The 18593-nt window shown below is 40.1% G+C and overlaps 1 protein-coding gene across 1 annotated transcript in view; it reads left to right on the top strand.

The window, feature by feature from the left end:
• CNNM2 (cyclin and CBS domain divalent metal cation transport mediator 2) overlaps positions 1-18593 on the top strand; it is a 138584-nt gene that overhangs the window by 106283 nt on the left and 13708 nt on the right. Inside the window, exons 2-4 of the mRNA XM_066621472.1 lie at positions 13530-13673; positions 14461-14598; positions 17060-17229. Coding sequence (XP_066477569.1) covers positions 13530-13673; positions 14461-14598; positions 17060-17229 — 452 coding nt within the window. The remainder of the gene's footprint in view (positions 1-13529; positions 13674-14460; positions 14599-17059; positions 17230-18593) is intronic.

Raw genomic sequence — 18593 nt, 5'->3', positions numbered from 1 at the left:
ATCTGTTTATGCAAAATGTCCTTTCTCTATACCTGTAATTTGTGTGTGCATGCACACAGCACATGCTCTAAGTGGGCATGACATGAAACCAGAGAGGCATATCTCCATGTTGCGTGTTCTGTAGTCTGAGTTCTGGTGTCCCTATCAGGGGTTTTGTACTCAGGTTGGTATACCATGATTGGCTGCAAACTATAGGCTGTATCCTTTGCTCTGCCACAGGGAAATGGACAGGGCGGAGGAGCAGGTGGAAGTTGACAGTTTCTGGCATTCTCTCATCTCCTTTTTGTTTCCTATGGCTTTTTGAATTCTTGTGCTAGCTCTGATGTTGGTGTAGCATTTTGCTGACAGTGGAGTGTGTGTGAAGTGGGTTTAGGATATGACATGCATTAATCTGGTCAGCCGCCTTGAGTCCCTTCGGGGAGAAAGGCGGGGTAAAAATAAAGTTGTTGTTGTTGTTGTTGTTATTATTAATTCATCTTTTTGCCATCCATATCCCTTCCATCTTTCTACATCTTTTGGGTGTTTGTGCTGATGGTAGTTGCACTACCATTGGAGGTAGATCGGTGTGGCATTATCACAGGTGTCCATGGCACACCCATTGATGAAACTGGCATCCAAGGGCATAAGCTATATCCTGTGCCAGTCAGAATAGTGTTTCCGAAGTATAAGGTTGCACCCTTAGTTATCTTACCCACGTACACTGCTATGAGCTGAAATCTGTTAAGGTGTTTGGGATCCTTCAAAACACTTCCTTTTACTACTTTTAGGTACATTTTTTGAACATGCAATATTTTAACTATCTGTTTTTGCATACATCTACAACTGAAGTTCCTGATTCTGAGTTTGGGCTCTGTTCCACAGTGCCTTTTGTCTTAAGAAAATCAGATGGCAGTTTCCTGCTCCCTCTGCTGGCAATGTCCTTGCTTTTTTAACTGTCCTTTCTTTTGTTCTCCCCCCACCCCAATCGATAATAAGCACAAGTATAAAAATATTGCAAAACAAACTAGTTATAATTACTACAAACACATAACTTTGATATTAATAAATTTACCAAGAATTAAAGTATGTATTAATTATATACCGTTTTCAGTTGGTTTGTATATGGCAATTCATGAAAAAGATAATAGTTGAAGGATGGTTAAAGGTATTGTAGGAGAAGAAAGTGTTTATTGATTTTCACATTTGTTTAGTGTTCTAGAAAACTCCAAAACATTTCCACCCTTCCCCATATTTATTTGGAGAAATTTCCCCCATGATTGGAATACATATATCAAGTGATTTTTTTTCACTGTAGCAAGGTACAGCAGTGTAACTTAACCACACTCTCAGTTGTGATATTTGTCTGTTTCCAGTATTTTCCATAAAGTACTCTAGTACCTACTATCATATAAAACAAAATAATTTCTTTTACTTTCATGTATGTTAGAAGACATAATTCAGGGCCCGTTGACACATTAGCCCTTAGGATTTTATTGCCCATATAGATAATTTTGCTCCAGAAAGCCTTAGTTGCTGCTTCTTACGGTAGTGATGAATGGTAAGGGAAGACTGTTTGGGGCAAATGTGGAAGTACTACGGTAATATTGAAATACCCAAAGGAAGAAAGTCTGTATCTGCCCATTAGTAAAACAACCAAGTCTGTGGGGAAACCATATTTTCTGAGTGTATCAAACAGTTAACCTATCTTGGAAATTGAAATCTATGTGGGGAAACTAGAGGACTGTTAGTAGCTTCTTGAATTTTTCTTGATTCAGAATGTGTCTCTTCTGCTGCATGTTTGTCTTTTGGAATTTTATCTTGGTTGTTTTGGCTTTCTTGATCACAGTACCAAAGAGTCTTCCTGCAGACACAATATTTTTCTCTGGCAAAACTGGCCTCAGTTTTCCTGCGTCATGGTTTTCCACTGCTCTTTTCCCTTCATCATTCTTAGTGGAAGTCTAGATTCAAATGGTCACAGTTCTAATGTTTCATGTACTGTAGATCAATAAAAATTCAAATGCATTTGCTTCCCATGGGAATTCTGCCATATTGTCTCCTTTGCTATACTTTGTTTTTTTTTCTTTATATATGTTATTTGTTGAACTTTGAAGCTTTGCAATTTTCCAAGGTATGAACTAGTATTTAAGCCATTTCTGCCCAGTGTTGCATATACACATCAGGGACCAAATGTGTACACCTGTGGGCCATGCAGAAATTGGTTGATGGACATCTTAATTAAAAAAATTTTTTTTTAAATGCTGACATTTCAAATTAAAATACTGGCTTTTTTAGGTGTTCTGGGTACCACTATGTCACTGCTGTGATCTAAATAGCACCTAACTCATTGGAAAACACTTACATTTTTCCATGGTAGACTTAAGTAGTAAGTAAGTAGACTTACATACATAGTAAACTTACATTTTTGAAGTGGTGTACAGAAAGGAGGGAAATAGATTTAAATGCCTCCTTTACAAATGTTGTACTGCCAAATTGAAATGGTAAACACATGCCAAAAAAGATAGACTTTATCAAGAATTATTGCAAGGAAGTAGGATATATTTATAAAGAAAATATAATCATGACCTAATTTTTCAAATACAGTCAACCCAAACCTTTTCCGGAGTTAGCATGTAAAGCAGCGGTTCCCTACCCGCCAGCAAGCGTGGACCACTGTGCCCGCACTCAGGTGCATTGCAGACCACTGAGTGCACAGCCATGGGAGGATGTGGTGATGGTGTGATGATGGCGAAATTGGGCCCAATCTGGACCAAGGAGGGCCGAAGGGCCCCATACAAATGCTAGCGAAGCGACAAGAGCACAGCGCTCTGCTCACCAGCCGACCGCTGGGCTTTGTCAGCTTGCGGAGCACTTCCCATGGATGGTCCCATGGAATATCTGTGGTTTTGCAGACCATGGATTGGGAACCCCTAGCATAAAGCTAAAATCACATATACTAAAAAAAATCCCTTATCTTAAAAAATTACAAGTGGCTCACAGGAACTGTGACTGGCTGAGGGAACAACAGCTTCATTGTCAGAACTTAGGCACATATTTAGTAGGTGGAATGGCATGCAGAATTACCTGAGCTATTTAAACCTTTGTTTTTCCTTGTTTGTTTGCTGAGTGCATGTGGTTGAATATGTGTAACTAAAGTGGGCTGACTGTATTACCTAAATCTGTGAAAACACAACTGACTCATACTGATCTTCAGTAAGTTTCACAGAAATAACTTCAGTTGGAGTTAATGGGCCTTGCTTCCATTACATCAGCCCACTCAGCAACTCTTTGGGCATTCCAGTTTATGCAAGAAGCTTCAACATGCACGTGAAATTCCTATCATTATTGCAACATCGGCTGTATCTGCATGCATGCAGTAGCAATGTGCATATGGAACAGTCCCGAATACTGTGCTGCAGCAATTCCCAATCTTTCCCACAGTGTGACCCGCCTCATCTGGCCGATGATCCTGTTGGTGCTGGAGGAGGCCCCAGAGGCCTCTTCCAGGCTGTACTGGCCCAGTGACCCACTCTACAGGCCTCGGAATGGCCTGTAAAGTCTCTGAAAACTACTTCCGGTTTTTGTAGGCAAACTGGAAATTGCCTTCTGAAACCCAGAAGTAACTTTTTGAGACATTCTGAGGTCTGCAGAAGCCTGTGGAGTGGGTTGCTGGCATAGCGCAATCCAGAAGAGGCTTCTGGAGCCTCCCCATATTTGAATGTCTCCAATTTGGAGCTAAACTGAGGTGAGGGTGGACACACCTGGCATGGGTTTGCGACACATAGTTTGGGAGACCCTACTGTACTGAGTGGGTAAACTGTTGTTGTGCGAGAGCTTTCATGTGTACGTAGTGCCCGTGGGTTAGACCTAATATTTTTAAGAAAATACAAGGACATCAGGAAAACAATCTTCTGATACTGATCATTTGTTATGTTTTCTCTTCCTTCTTTTGGGTAGTTCTAGTTCTTAATATTTAAATCAATTGAATCAATTTACTGAAGGTAAATTGGTGTCAGGGGACCAGCCAAATAGTTTTGTATCTCATTCAGGTCATACTTGCAATATAACTCAAGATGCTGTAATCATTCTTATTATGCAAAACTGTACACTGAACTACAGAATATAATTGTTGATTAGGCCATTCAGTGTCCTCCTGTTAAGGCAGGAACATCCCTAAATGGGACAATTTCTAGAGTTGTATTCATCTTGGAATGAAAAGTTTGGTTAATAAGGGCAATTTTTCCGGAACTTTTTTAAGCAAGCAAAAACAATTTGCTATAACAAAAGCTTTTGTCCTTTTAAAACTCAAGTCTCATTTCGTATTCTACTAAATTGAGCAAATGACAATCTGTTTATAGTTGTCACCAGATGTTGTGTTACATATTTAAAAGGAACTTTCAGTACAACTTGCCGTGTTCATTAAACATTTTAGAATTTTCAGTGTGAGTGCCAGTAGATCCAAATTAAAACCAATTATGGGACTTCTCTTAAATTCACCCCAAATTTAAAAAAATAGATGTGTTGGAGGTATGTGTGTGATTGGCAGGAATGTGAATGTAAATCTATGTAAACCTAATATCTATGTAAAATATTGTTTGAAGTATTCATTAGTAAGGAAAAATTTATTTCTAACCATAGTTTGAGAGTAGAGTCTTTTACCTTGACAAGAGCTTTTGTTTTATCTCAACTCAATACTGTATCTTCTGATACTGTATTTTATAAGTAACCTCCCACTTCAACTATCATGATGAATGTGCTCAAATTTCAGATCTCAGTATATTTTCTAGGAGACTAGCTATTTAATTCCATGTATGAAAAATCAGGGGTGAACTCTCTTTCTCTGCATATTTGTTTTTGCCATCAAATTACTGCCAGCAACCAGAAACGGCTTCAAGATCATGGAAGGAAGCAAGCTGGAGCTCTACTTGTTTGTTTCTAAGCAACTGTAAGATGAGAATCAGTTTTTTTACTCCCATATGGGGCACCAGGATCTGCAGGTGTACCTGGTGAGGAAATCCAAGAATGATGCACATCACAAGGAGGCTTTAGCCTGTGCCGGAGTCTTAGGGGAATCATGGATAGCAATAACTGATGTAACTGTTGCCAGACCCCAATGTATTAAGTGCCTGTGAAAGCATTCCTGAAGATGGTTTTCTTATTCGTCTTGAAAAATCTGTAAAAGTTGCATAAACATCCAATGCATGGCACATTGTATTCTGCTGCATACCTACAAGAACTGCCATTGTTACAACTGTTGAAGAAAGTTCAAATTCTACCTTTGAGTGCCTTTTTTATAAGCATGGGAACAATTTCTTCAAAGAATCTACTTGTTTGAGATTCCAGAGAGAGATCAGAGCATTAACTACTAAGTTCTGAGGAGTTTAAGACCTGGACAGCCAGCACAGCGCCTTCTTTACGAGGTTGCACCAGGGTGCAGAAGGCCAGCACAAGAGGCAACACTACTCATGGTACTTTTACTACTGGTAAGCTAAACTATGCTGTATTGGCTTATCTATATCATTAACTGCCATCTTGGCAGTTCTTTTGTAAAAGGGTATGATAAGGGTCAGTTTGTCACCTATCATGCATGACTGGGATGAAATAATCAGAGAGAGGAAAGGGTGGGTGGAAAGAATGTGCTATCATAGCAGTGCCTTTAATTCCTCATTTATTCTATAACTTGCTATTTTGTCCTGCTGTTATATTCTCACAAGTATTTCTTCACCCGCTATTCTTTACTTTTCCAGTCAGTCCTCTTTGCTTTCTTTCTCTACTCTTCTTTCCAAATATGTATAGTTTGCTCTCTTCTTTCCATGTCCCACTTCTTTTCCCCATCTCTGTCCACAAGGATAAATGTAGATACAAGTTGCACAATATACTCCTTCGACTCATCCACTTGCTATGTCCACTTTCCTTCCTTTCTTTAAAGAGAAGTAACTGAGGAGTAACTGAGACAACTTTGCATAGCATGTTTATTGTTCATGGTCAATTACCTTTCTCTATCTTTTTGTTTCAGTGATGTGGCTGGCCTGATGATCACAAGCTTATCACCAGTGGAATGTGAAGAGAAAGAAAAGGTAGAGGACAGAAATTGTATGTGATCTGCTGGAGATGTGGTTCATAGACCATAAACCTAAGAGACTTTCGTGCCTGAATTAGAATGAAGCTTGGCAAACAGGACAGCCTTGTTGAATCTCCAGAATATCTAAGATTTTGGGCAAGGTGATTCAGAGTTCATAGGTTTTGCTAGAGTTTTTCAGAGGTTCCAAAAAGATGACATCCTGTCTGGATCAGTTGGTATTGGTGGTTCATCCCACTCCCCATGAGTTCTGAAGATTAAGGCTACACCTTGAATGCAATCAACTACTGAAATCACAAAAGTGACAAAGAACACTATGAAAAAGACCGATCTCTTTTGGTATGGTTGGGCAGTCTGTTGAGCAGTGCAGTGTACAATGTATTGCAGAGATAGTTTCTGTTTGTTGTGAAATTTTTATTGCTCTGCATGATTCCCATTTTAAAAATGCTGTCATTAAACTTTACAAATATAGTGGCTATGAAAAGTTTTATTTGCCCTGCAGTAGTTTGGAGCTTGTAGTGCAGGGTCTCATTCAGTTCCTTTAGTGGAACTTGGTACTAAGCAGTGATTATTATTGGCAAAGTTTTAATGGTTACAGCCATACATTTTAGTAGACAGTGAAACTAAAGGCAGCCAAAGCTACATTTGACAAGGATTTAGAACTTGTAAACTTTTAAAGTGAACTTGTCCTTTTATTCTTTATAGTGCTGTACAGGCTTAAAAAAGAAATCTGACATCAAACTGTGTTTCTTATCTTGAGAGTCCTCCATGGCCTTGCCCTTCCTTATCTGTCTGCTCTCATATCCCACTACTCTCCTGCTTGTGACCTTTGTTTCTTCAGCTCTCCTACCCTCAGGTGCTGTCATTATGCGTAGAACTCCCTCTCAGATCACTGGTGTGATGTCTCTTCTCTTACTTCCTTCAATTTCATACTTGAAACCTACCTTTTCTCTGAAATCTTCAGTGCAAGCATTTGGTCTCTTTACATCCTGAAACTATGCCCAAGTGTACATGTACATGAAAGTGTACATGTACATGAAATAATTGCAGAGTCTTCACCAATTTACCATATCACCAAATCCTGCCCCTTCCTCACTTGTCTGTCTAGATTGTAAGCCCCTGGGGGCAGGGACCTGTCTTCTTTTCTCATACACATTAATTGTACTATGTACGTAATAATAATAATAGTACTATCTGTGTAGCAGATTCATCATATTCAAAGCAGTCCTTGGTCATTAAGTAGCCTGCATTATTGATTACTTCATTTAGATTACAAGTTTTGGAAAATTGCCCTCCCAGTATTTCAGCAGATAACAATGTGTCCAGAAATCCTAATACAGGTGTTTTCCATTCTCTGATGTAGTTTAAAAATTTCATTCCATCAAAACCAATCATACTTATCTCTGAATCTCAAAGTTCTGTGGACTGCTCGATCATACTTTTATTTACAGATTTGCACATGTGAATACTGAGATGGCAGGTACCTTCAAGCTGGTTCTCCACCGACTAAAACTAGCTTTTAATATTTCTCCACAGGAGTGCTAATGTGTTTAGTGCTGTTCTACTACTTGCTACAGGCATAGGCTTCTAAGCAAAAGAATTGGATATGACTATCAAGTCTCTTTCTGAACTACGTGCTCTTCTCAGTTACACCTTGTAATGGGCAACTTTTGGCATTGTTAACTCTGCCAGGATTTAGTTTGGCACAAGATATGCTTGCATCAGTTATGAAAGGCTGCTCTGTGGATGGTACATAAGGAGCTGAAAATAGTGCCTGCTCTTTTTCTGGAGTTTTGCTAACAGCTTCTCCTTCCAAAAAGCTCTTGTTTCTACATCTATTGACAATATGTCCAATGGAGATGACATTCTATAACAAAACAAAGGACACTGACAACCTCCTTTTGTCAAGAAATTATCCTTTCATCATGTATAGCTTTGAAAAACTCAGATTTTTGTATATAAAGATAATTAAATAGCAAGAGCCTTAACCTGGTGTCCCATTATGACAGATACCCACCTGGTAGTGTCAGGGATCTAGATTCTTTTATATTTCATATAAAATTATATATTTCACATATATTAGTGTCTTCCTCTTGTTTCTGAGGAAAAATCAGAAACCTTATTTTTTAGTTCCTCAGATACCGATTTATATGTGCAAACTACCACTTGATTCAGCAGATCTTTTTTCTGATTTACACAAGGTGGTTGTAACGACAAAACTCAAGATTTATTTAGACAAGATATTAGAGACTCTCTGAGACATTAATGGGAAGAAAGAACTTGGGAGTTGGTTGATAATATCGAGGTAAAAATGAATTTTGTTTTGAAATGAGCCCAGACATATTGAGGTTGAATTCCTGTTAGATATTGTAGCAAACAAATTGCTCAGTCCTAAACTGAGCTGGATACCAGATCAGAACTTCTGTCAATACAGCTTAAAAAATAAACAACCTGCAGAAAAAGCTACTTTGTGTATGTTTGTATTCCAAGAATTGTAGAAAGCAATTCTCTGGCTTTCAGTTCTGGTTTGAGTATTGCAAGCAGTATTCACGATCTTTCCACTGATCCATTGTAAACCTGTTGTTTGAGATGAGTGTCAGATCAAGTTTCTGCTATTAAGGCTACTGGGAGTTGGGGATGGGGGATAATGATCAACTATCCAGAACTCCTGTGTGGAGTAAGCATCATGCCTATAATGGACTGCAGACTTATAATTAATCATTCCCCAGATACAGATTTGCATGAATATTAGAGTGTGTTCATATATTTTTATTATTACACATTACTTCTACCAGGTAGAGCCTTTCAGAACCAAGATGGCAAAATGTCCTAACTTTCTATTATACCTAAATTTATTTGGATCTTTTGGGAATTAAAAAAATTCTTGTCTTAAATTGCATAATCACACTTCCTCTTTTTTTAGAATATGAATGTAGTTCCATAGCAAATTAAGAAATGATATCTTCTCCCTCCCCTGATGACCTAGACCAGCCATTTTCAACCACTGTGCTGTGGCACACTGGTGTGCCACGAATGGTCCTCAGGTGTGCCACGAGAATTTTGGAGAGGGCCATTTATTAGTAGGGCCAATGGGGGATGTGAGCCACCATAGACAGCATAGTGTGCCTTGTCAGTTGTTAAAAAACTGAAGGTGTGCCTTGACCATTTTAGTATCTTGACGGTGTGCCGTGAGATGAAAAAGGTTGAAAATTACTGACCTAGACACTATTTATCCCTCCCATGCACACACAGATCCCTTTACCTTCTCTTGTACCTAAAGAGCATTTTTCTACTTGGTTAGTCAAATGTCTTTTAATGTAATAACAGAACCCCTTTTTATATAACGAAATTTTCAATGTAAGTGCCTTTTTCAGATGATGCAGGAAGTGTGAGAACTTGCGGTTTAATAAACAAAAGCTTCTACTTGTTGGAAGGAAAGGAAACAACAACTCATTATTCAACCCAGTACTGTATTTTTGTTCCTTTATATTACAGTACACACTTGAACCAAAGTGGCTGTAGAAACATGCCTTAAACTCTCTAATCAGTCTAATCACCTACAATTTGCCTTCAGTGACCAAATCAACTAACTAAAGCTTAAATTTATTAATATTAATATTCTACTCGTAATTCAGTATTCCCAAACTTACATGGGCTGCAATCAACCTCATCCTTGGTGGGTAGTGTTGCAGCCCACCTCTGGCAGTCTCCCTGATGTCACATCTGCCTGCGATCGCCTTCTAAGACCTGCACGGGCTTCAGAAATGGACTTCTGAGTCACTTCTGGTCCCTATTGGAAAACCAAAGGGACTCAAAAGTCACTTCTGGAGCCTTTTCTGAGAATCTCAGAGGCCTCTGGAGGCCATCCTGAGCTGGTGTGATGTTGGAGCAGCTGCCAGAGATGGGCTGAACCCTGGAAGGGCCTCTAGTTGTCAGTTTGGCTCCAATTTGGAACCAAAGCAGACGCAAGGGCAGGTGTGCCCAGCTTGCTACCCACCTAGGCATCGGGTTGCAACCCACAGTTTGAGAACCACCGTACTAATTAAATTAGCTTGCAGCTCTACTTATAATCTCACGTAGTACTACACACCCATATTGACAAAAATGACAATTTTGGTGTCTTCAAGTCTTCAGGGTATGTTATATACAACCAGATCACTTATGCATGAAGTGAGATTGAAAGCTTTTACTTCTATAGTTTTGAATAAAGTGCAATTTCCCATTTTCTCTCAACTTGGGAAGCTGTGGTTTATTCAAACTATAGTTTAGACAAACCAATAATTATTAAAACTAATAATTTAACTAATCACAGTTCAATAAACCAATTACCCAAGTTCTGATATACAGGTGGAGCCTGTTTATCTGTGGATTTTATATCCACAGATCTGGTTTAATGCTTGACCCCCAGATTCACATTGAGTCAGACTAGGCCCAGTCTGAACCTTCTAAAGGTGACTGGAACTGCACTCTGGTCACCTCCAAAGGGCTTTCTGAGGTCTGCATAGACTGTGCGCATCCGCTCACGGCTTCTGCGGGATTCAGATTGGCCGTTATGGCTGGAAAAAAACTACTTCCAGTTTTACTCAGGAAGTAAGTAACAAAGTGATGTTTTTATGCTTTATAAGGCATTCTGAGGTCCGGGAAGCCCTCCAGGAAATCAGAAGTAGCATTTTGTTCCTGCCATTCTGAAGCCCGCAGAGGCCGTGGGTGGATATGCATGGCGTCTCTGGGCTTTGGAAAGCCCTCTGGAGCACAGCTCCAGTCACCCTCAGATGGTGTAAAGGGACCAAAACCATGGATTTTCTTATTTGCAGTTTTTGGCATCCGTGGGAGGGGGGGGGGGGTCAGAGAATGAATCCCTCGCAAATACCAAGGCCCCACCTGTAATGTAAAATTGCTCTCACTTGTTTCCTCCTTTGTGTTTTGTAAATTCCAACCATGTATTAAGGCTTCTGTAAATTGCATTTTTGTAATGACCTTTTTAGCATCAAAGGTTAAGGCTGTTTGGATTTGGTGAAGAAACTTGTCAGACTTATTTCTTTTCTGTGTTATGTATTGTCTATGATAATAAAAACCAAAATACAGAGGCTATTAGAGTGTGAACTTTCAGGGAAGTTGTGTTGTAGTTGTATGGAAACATCAATTATCACTTTATTTCTTGCTCCTTTGTATTCTTCTGTTGGCAAAAGATTTTCTTATTTTGGTTTTCTGTGATTAGGACAATTAGAAATTATAGAGACCTGCAGATATTATCTGCTGCCATAACATAACTCCTAATAGACTTGGCACTTCCAAGAGTCTGAATGCAAATGGACAGCTTGATAATAACTGTGTAAGGAAGTAACGTGACCATCCTCTGGGCTTGAACAAAGCATGTTCATAATTTTAAAATGCAAATAATTGTTCTAATAACAATTCTCATTGTAAAACAAGGTCCCTTCAAGATAAGTCTTGCTCGTGTTGTGGAGTTGGTATTTAAAGTATGTCCATCTGCATCTAAATGAGTAGCTCCAAGACAATCAGATTATGAAGTAGTTACTTTGGTGAGAATATCGCGTAAGTGGAATGGAAACTTCATTTTGAGTCTAATATTAGACCTTGCTTTGGAAAATTCCTTTTAAATGATCACAAGCTGGGAATAGCAAAAGAATTTAGCGTTTGACAGACAGCATTCACAAAGAATTTGTTTTTAACTGCTTATGTTGAGTCCCTGGGAAAGCAGATGTGAAGCTTACCAAGCTGAATTGGTTTGACCTGATGCTGTGTTTATGTCAGTTGTTGAAAAGGTCCCCTCCTTGGTCTAATTTTTCCAAGATATCATCATTCTTTGAGCATGATTTAACTTGGACAGGATAGTTTGAATGCTTTTTAGTTTCGTAAATCCCACATTCCTGAACTAAATTCTCTTTGTCGGAGAAAGAGTCAAATGAAACTGCTTTGATTTTTTTTTTCCAGGCTTATGGATGAACTGACTAGTAGTCTTGTGTCCAAACTATGGATATTTACTCAGAAGTAAGCCCCACTGAATTTAGTGGGACTTACTTCCAGGTAAGTGACCATAGGATTGCTGCATGAAACTGATTTGACTGATGTATAGAGGTGTTAGACAGTCCCTGAATGTCTAGGAAATTCTGCTGCTAACTAGACTTTGATCAGTTGGTTAATTTTTTCTTGGTAAACTCTCTGATATGTGCAATTTACTGTATTGTTAAAAAATGCATTGGATTTACTTTGGTAAAGCAGTTGCTGGGGAGGCAGTCCATGCAGCAAGCATTTAATGATCCTTGTAAAACAGTGTTTCTCAAACAGTGGGTCAGGACCTACTAGGTGGTTTGTGAGCAATTTCAGGTGGGTTCCCATTCAATTCAATATTTTATTTTTAATACGTATATTAGACTCGATACTACCATGGTATGTGATTGCATTTGGGGAAACATTACAGACCTGTACTTTTAACAAGCTACTATGTATATTCTTTTAACAATGATAGTCAATGGGACTTACTCCTGGGTAACTATGGGTAGGATTGCAGCGTAGAATTGCTAAAAAAATTTCCTGCTTGATAATGTCACTTCCAGTCATGGCATCACTTCCGGTGGGTCCTGAAAGATTCTCATTCTAAAAAGTGGGTCCCAGTGCTAAATGTGTGAGAATTACTGTTGTAAAACATTTGGCATTGAAAGTAAATAATGAAATCAGACACATTGGACTTTGTGACATTCCCATTATTGTGTATAATTGAAAGATTCATCTGACTTACTATACGGAATAAACCCAACCAAAGAAAATGCCTGAGAATGGCACCCAAGAGTTGCTGTTGTTAGCTGTTATCTGCTGTGTGGTGAAGAAAGTTTTTGAACTTTTTAAGAACTCATTGTGTGATTGATTTCATCTATCTGCAGGAGAAGAGTACTGCACAATACACTAAGTGTTTAGGGAAAAGGTAGTAGATGGAAAAAAATTATAACTTTACTGTGACTAAGATTTATTTCAGATATCAAAGTTTCCTCACGCTCAGACTATAGTAAATCATTCCCAGAATGTTTTGCTGATGTCAGCCATTTACACACAGAAGTAATTCAGGTCTTGAAAACTGGTATGCCGTTGAGTATACTGGAAACGCATAGCACAGCTTCCTGAAAGGAGACAGCGGCTTCTGGTAGTTACCATAAAATGGAAGAAAAGGAGAGAGATGCTTACACACAAGATAAGAATCTTATAAGGGTGGAAATACTATAAATAAGCACCTTGAGTTGTTGGACTCACAACATAGCTATCCTGCCTGAACATCTTTAGGCTGTTTACAATAATGCTAGTTACATTTTTAGATTGTAGATTGTCTTTCAGTATGACAATATTGCTTTAAACATCTGCTGTCACATTGCAGGATACATGTCATCATGTGGTGTTCTGTGTCACTGTGAATCTTTAGGTGTTGTGCCCTAATCCTAATGTCTTGGTCTACTATGTGCAGGTAAATCTCACCTGGCAATAGTGCAGCGAGTGAACAATGAAGGGGAAGGGGATCCTTTTTATGAAGTCTTGGGCATTGTTACCTTGGAAGATGTAATTGAAGAGATCATCAAGTCTGAGATTCTAGATGAAACAGATCTGTACAGTGAGTATTAACTCCAGAGTCTTTTCCCTTAACCAGTAGGAAGCCTGTCTTCTAATGCAGTTCTGTCTTTTTATCATTTTTAGATAAATTGCTTAAGAACTGTGATAAAAAATTGGGAACTAGTCAAACTGAAAACATTTGTCATACCCAACATGTGTCATCACAGGAAGTGTTTTTTACATACTTTATGTGAGAGTTAGCTGCTGACAGTTCCCCTATGGGGTAAAGTGTTCCACCACTGCAATCTTTTTTGCCCTTTTCAATCTGCTTCAACTAGACGGTACAGTAGTGTAAGAAAGTTGAGCGGATTGAAAGTGTCTCCCAAGATGTGTACATGTTTGTGTACAGCTTTAACCTCTAGTTATACTTCTCATATTGTGGGTTTTTGAAATATAGGTTGAGCCTGTTTATCTGCGGATTTTTTTACCCGCGGATTTGGCTCCCCGGCATTGAACCAAACTTGGCTTGGCTCAACCTGAACTGTCTGAAGGTGACTGGAGCTGTGGTGGCATCTGGAGGGCTTTCTGAAGCCCGTAGAGACCAGTCGTATGTTTATTCTCTAGCACTGAAAACATTGAGATTGTTCAGGTAGTAAATGATACACAATCTTGTAACCAAGTGAATGAACCATCGCATAGGTGTGTGTGAATTTCTTTTGCAGCTTTGATGTTTGTGCATATAGTTTCTAGAGTTCATTTGAGAATGGGGTGTTGCCTGTGTGCATTTTCTCTTTCTAAACAATATCTCCCAGAATTCTGATATAACTATTTTGTTTCTCCATGTCTAGCTGATAACAAGACCAAAAAGAAAGTAGCCCATCGGGAGAGAAAGCAGGACTTCTCAGCCTTCAAACAGACAGACAGCGAAATGAAGGTTAAAATCTCACCACAGTTGCTCTTGGCAATGCACCGTTTCCTAGCAACAGGCAAGTGTGGCTTATCACAGTTTGATCACTCCGGGATCCAACAGCTGGTTTGTTAGTAGAGTCTGGTGAGATGGTGGGTGAGGCAGTGTAGTTTGGCAGGGAGGCTGGGTTACAGAGTGACATAAAATGCCACTGTTGTATTCTTTTTTACCTTGTTAAACTCTCTCTCATGTTCTGTTTTGGCATAAACTCTCTGAGACATTAACCAGGAGTAGACAAATAACTTTAAAATGGATCTGGAAGGTAAGATTAAGTTCAACTGCCACACTCCATGTGTAAACCTATTGGATTAAGGGCGCAGTCCTAACTTGTGCTGGAACATTGTTCTGGAACAGGCAGGCTGATTGGCCTGAGCTGAATCCAGCACAAGGTAGGTGCAGGCTGGAGTGCAACCCAGAGTAAGGGGATTTTATTCCCCTTACCCTATGCCAGCTTGCCCTATGGGACCACTTGAATCTGCGCCTGCAATTTCGTGGGCGTAGATCTGAGCAGCCTGAGTAACACTGATCAGACTGGACCCAGGGGTTAGATCTGGCCTGCACTGCTGTGGCTGGTCTCATCCCCCTCCCAGGCCGCACTCCCCCCACCCAAAAATACCCCCTCCCTACCTCCGTTCTGCCCTCCTGCCACCCTCTCCCACTTTCTGCATCAGCGTGCCTGGGCTGTTATAAACTCACCTTCTCCAGGCCTGGATGCATCTCCAGAAAGCCAATGCACACCCACGTGCTGGCTTAGCCTGCTCTTGAGTAGCCACAGACGTGCTTTACAGCATGTTTGCAGTACTTGGGAGCTAGCGCAAGGGACTTGGTGTTGGCTCAGAGGCAAGCTAGGATTGCTCCGCCCAAATTAAACTGCTTATTACACAGAATCCTGCATAACCTTTCCTTGAAGTTTTATTTAATGAAAAGCTGTTGCTGAAATCACAAATGGTAGAAGGGGCAGGGAGGGAATGGGTGATTGTCCCTTTTGCTGCCAGTCATTTTAAATCTCAGGACCATTTCCTAAGTGCTGCTCTTCTTGTCAGATGGAAAAATGGGGAGGGGTAGATATTGAGATTTGTTAAGCATATTTTTCCTGCCTGCTCTCCTTCCCCTTCTGATTGCAGGCTTCAGCAACTGCTTTTCACTTAACAAAAGAGTTGGGAGGGGTTGCACACAGTCCTCCAAGTAATGTCTGTGTAATTTGTCCATGTCTTCTATCAAATAGATTCTCAGAAGAAATAGTTTGAGAAACAGCATAACTGAGTTCAGTTGCTTTTCTTGTAGCTACTAAATACACATCAAGCCTCAAGACCAGTGCAAATGAAATAACACTAAAAAGCAAATACTGAAATTCTCTAGTCAGGGCTGAATACCCTTTTGTTCAGATCAAGCGCAAGCCTGAGTCATGCTGTTTTTACAGGGTTCTGAATAAACTTAGTACCATGTTCATATTGTCTTCTCTGTAAACCAAAGCTGCTGTTTCAACCATCTGAAAATTATTTAAGAGCGCAATCTAACAGGGTGCTCAGCTGGTGCAAGGCCCTTGTGCTGGCCTGGGAGGGTTGCAAACATGCCGTGAAGCACGTTTGCACCTACTACTTAGTCAGTTGGGCTGGTGCAAGGATGTACGACAGCCAGCAGAGGCTGCATCCAGCCTCCACTGCACCAACAGAGGGCAAGTTTGCACTGGCCAGCCTTGGTGAGTGCAGGGGCCTGGGGGTGTGCAGGGAGGGCAGAAGGAGTCATTTCGGGGCAGGGGATAATGGGGTGGGGCCAAGACCTGACATTTGTGCTGGATCCTGTCCCTGTTCCTGGGCAGCGCAGCACTGCTCTGGGCTGCTCAAATCTGTGCCACCTCTTGAGATGGTGCAGATCTAAGTAGACTCATTGAGGCTGCAGTGGCTCTCTCCGGACAAAGGGAAGTGTTTCCCTTTGCCCCAGGCTGACCCCATTGCAGCCCGAAACTCGCGCTGGATACAGGGCAGGCCTGGCAGCCTTCCTGTTCCAGCGCAAGTTAGGATTGTGCTGTAAGCAAAAGAGAAAAGAGGAAGAGTCTAAATTTCTGGAGATAAAATTAGCCTTGTGTTTTCTTAAAAAAAAACAAGCCAAAAGCCTTGGTCATACATTGCAGAATTAATGTATGAATTCCACAGAGCTTCTTATGATCAGCAAGTGTTATGCTCTTTGGATGTGTTTGATTCATGATTTTTAAAAAAATAATAATCAGCAGGTCTGTGCGCTCCAGTGGTTACCCCATTAACAAAGTGATATGTCTATGAAGGGGTATTGAGTATTTGAATGAGATGTTTAACCTCAGCTGACTTTTATTATGGATGAAAATACCTTGCAAATTTGAAAAATAGGTTTTCTAATATTTCCACAAGTGTTGTTTCTGTTAAGATGAATTACTAAGTAGCAAGCCATGCTGACTCCTCAAATGTATTCTGGGGATATATGTCAAATGGTTCTTATGTCTGCAGAGGTCGAAGCATTTGGCCCATCCCAGATGTCTGAGAAGATTCTCCTAAGGCTACTAAAACATCCCAATGTCATTCAGGAGTTGAAGTATGATGAGAAGAACAAGAAAGCCCTGGAATACTACCTCTATCAGCGAAACAAGCCTGTTGATTACTTCATTCTAATTTTACAGGTCAGGTTCATATTTGTTTATCAGTATCTATCACCCATGCATCCCTGCTTTGAATGGTATGCTGCCTAGGGCTTGGTATTTATACACAACAATACACTTAAATATATAATTTAATTCTGTACAATGCTGTAATTCTGTAATTCTGTACAATGCTGATTGTGAAAGACATGTATTAAACACTAGCACAGTGGTTCCCAAATTTTTTAGCACCAAGACCCACTTTTTAAAATAGCACCCTATTAGGACCCACCTAGCTTTACAAGACTAAAAAAAAGTTTCACTTTACCACCTGCTGAAGCCTCTGTTTTTATCCTTTTTACTACAGTGGGGGAGGGTCTTCCTTGTGGTGTGTTTGTTGAGCTCCATGTTTTGATTGGATCAGGACTATTCTGGTGGCTTTGTGTTTCCCTTTAAGTTCACCTACTCACAAGTAAACACACATGTACTGTTGTTTCACTTTCCATAGCGCTCAACACTTTTTTCTTTATCAGTTATCAGTCTGTCAGTTTCATGACCCACTGATGGGTCCTGATCCACAGTTTGGGAACCACTGCAAGAGCAAGTTCAGAAGTGAGTCTTTTCTAATTGAAATTGCTTGGGAATTGTTGGGAAGCAAAGTAAACAATACCACTAAGGATGAACTACAGGGGGGTGTTTTTGTGCAAATTCAATTGGCAGTGGCAAAATTCTCCTCCTGTGGCAGCTTTTCTGTCTGTACTAAAAGAGGATGAAACTGGTCTTCCATACAAAGTAAGGGCAAATGTTATCTAGTTGACTGGGATCTCTAAGAAACACTGTGTTCTCAGTCAGCTTTGGTTGTGATGTTGCAAAGATAATATGATTGGCTGTGTAGTACCATTATATAATTGTATTCACTTTGTGGTCCCTGATTGTCTGGAAATACCTTAGGGAAAAATATGGTAAGAAATGTCAGTGAAGTGGGGAAAGAGAGAAAATGACCAAGCATTGAACATGCTCAAAACAATGTGAGACATACAAAATTATGCAGGGGATGGACGGAGTGGATAGAGAGATGCTCTTTACACTCTCACATAACACCAGAACCAGGGGACATCCACTAAAATTGAGTGTTGGGAGAGTTAGAACAGACAAAAGAAAATATTTCTTTACTCAGCGTGTGGTTGGTCTGTGGAACTCCTTGCCACAGGATGTGGTGATGGCATCTGGCCTGGACGCCTTTAAAAGGGGATTGGACAAGTTTCTGGAGGAAAAATCCATTACGGGTTACAAGCCATGATGTGCATGTACAACCTCCTGGTTTTAGAAATGGGCTATGTCAGAATGCCAGATGCAAGGGAGGGCACAAGAATGAGGTCTCTTGTTATCTGGTGTGCTCCCTGGGG

This window comes from Tiliqua scincoides, chromosome 3, assembly GCF_035046505.1.
Source record: "Tiliqua scincoides isolate rTilSci1 chromosome 3, rTilSci1.hap2, whole genome shotgun sequence".
In the NCBI taxonomy this organism is placed as follows: Eukaryota; Metazoa; Chordata; class Lepidosauria; order Squamata; family Scincidae; genus Tiliqua; species Tiliqua scincoides.
Note: the sequence above shows the minus strand (reverse complement) of the source record. Positions and strands in the feature narration are given on the sequence as shown.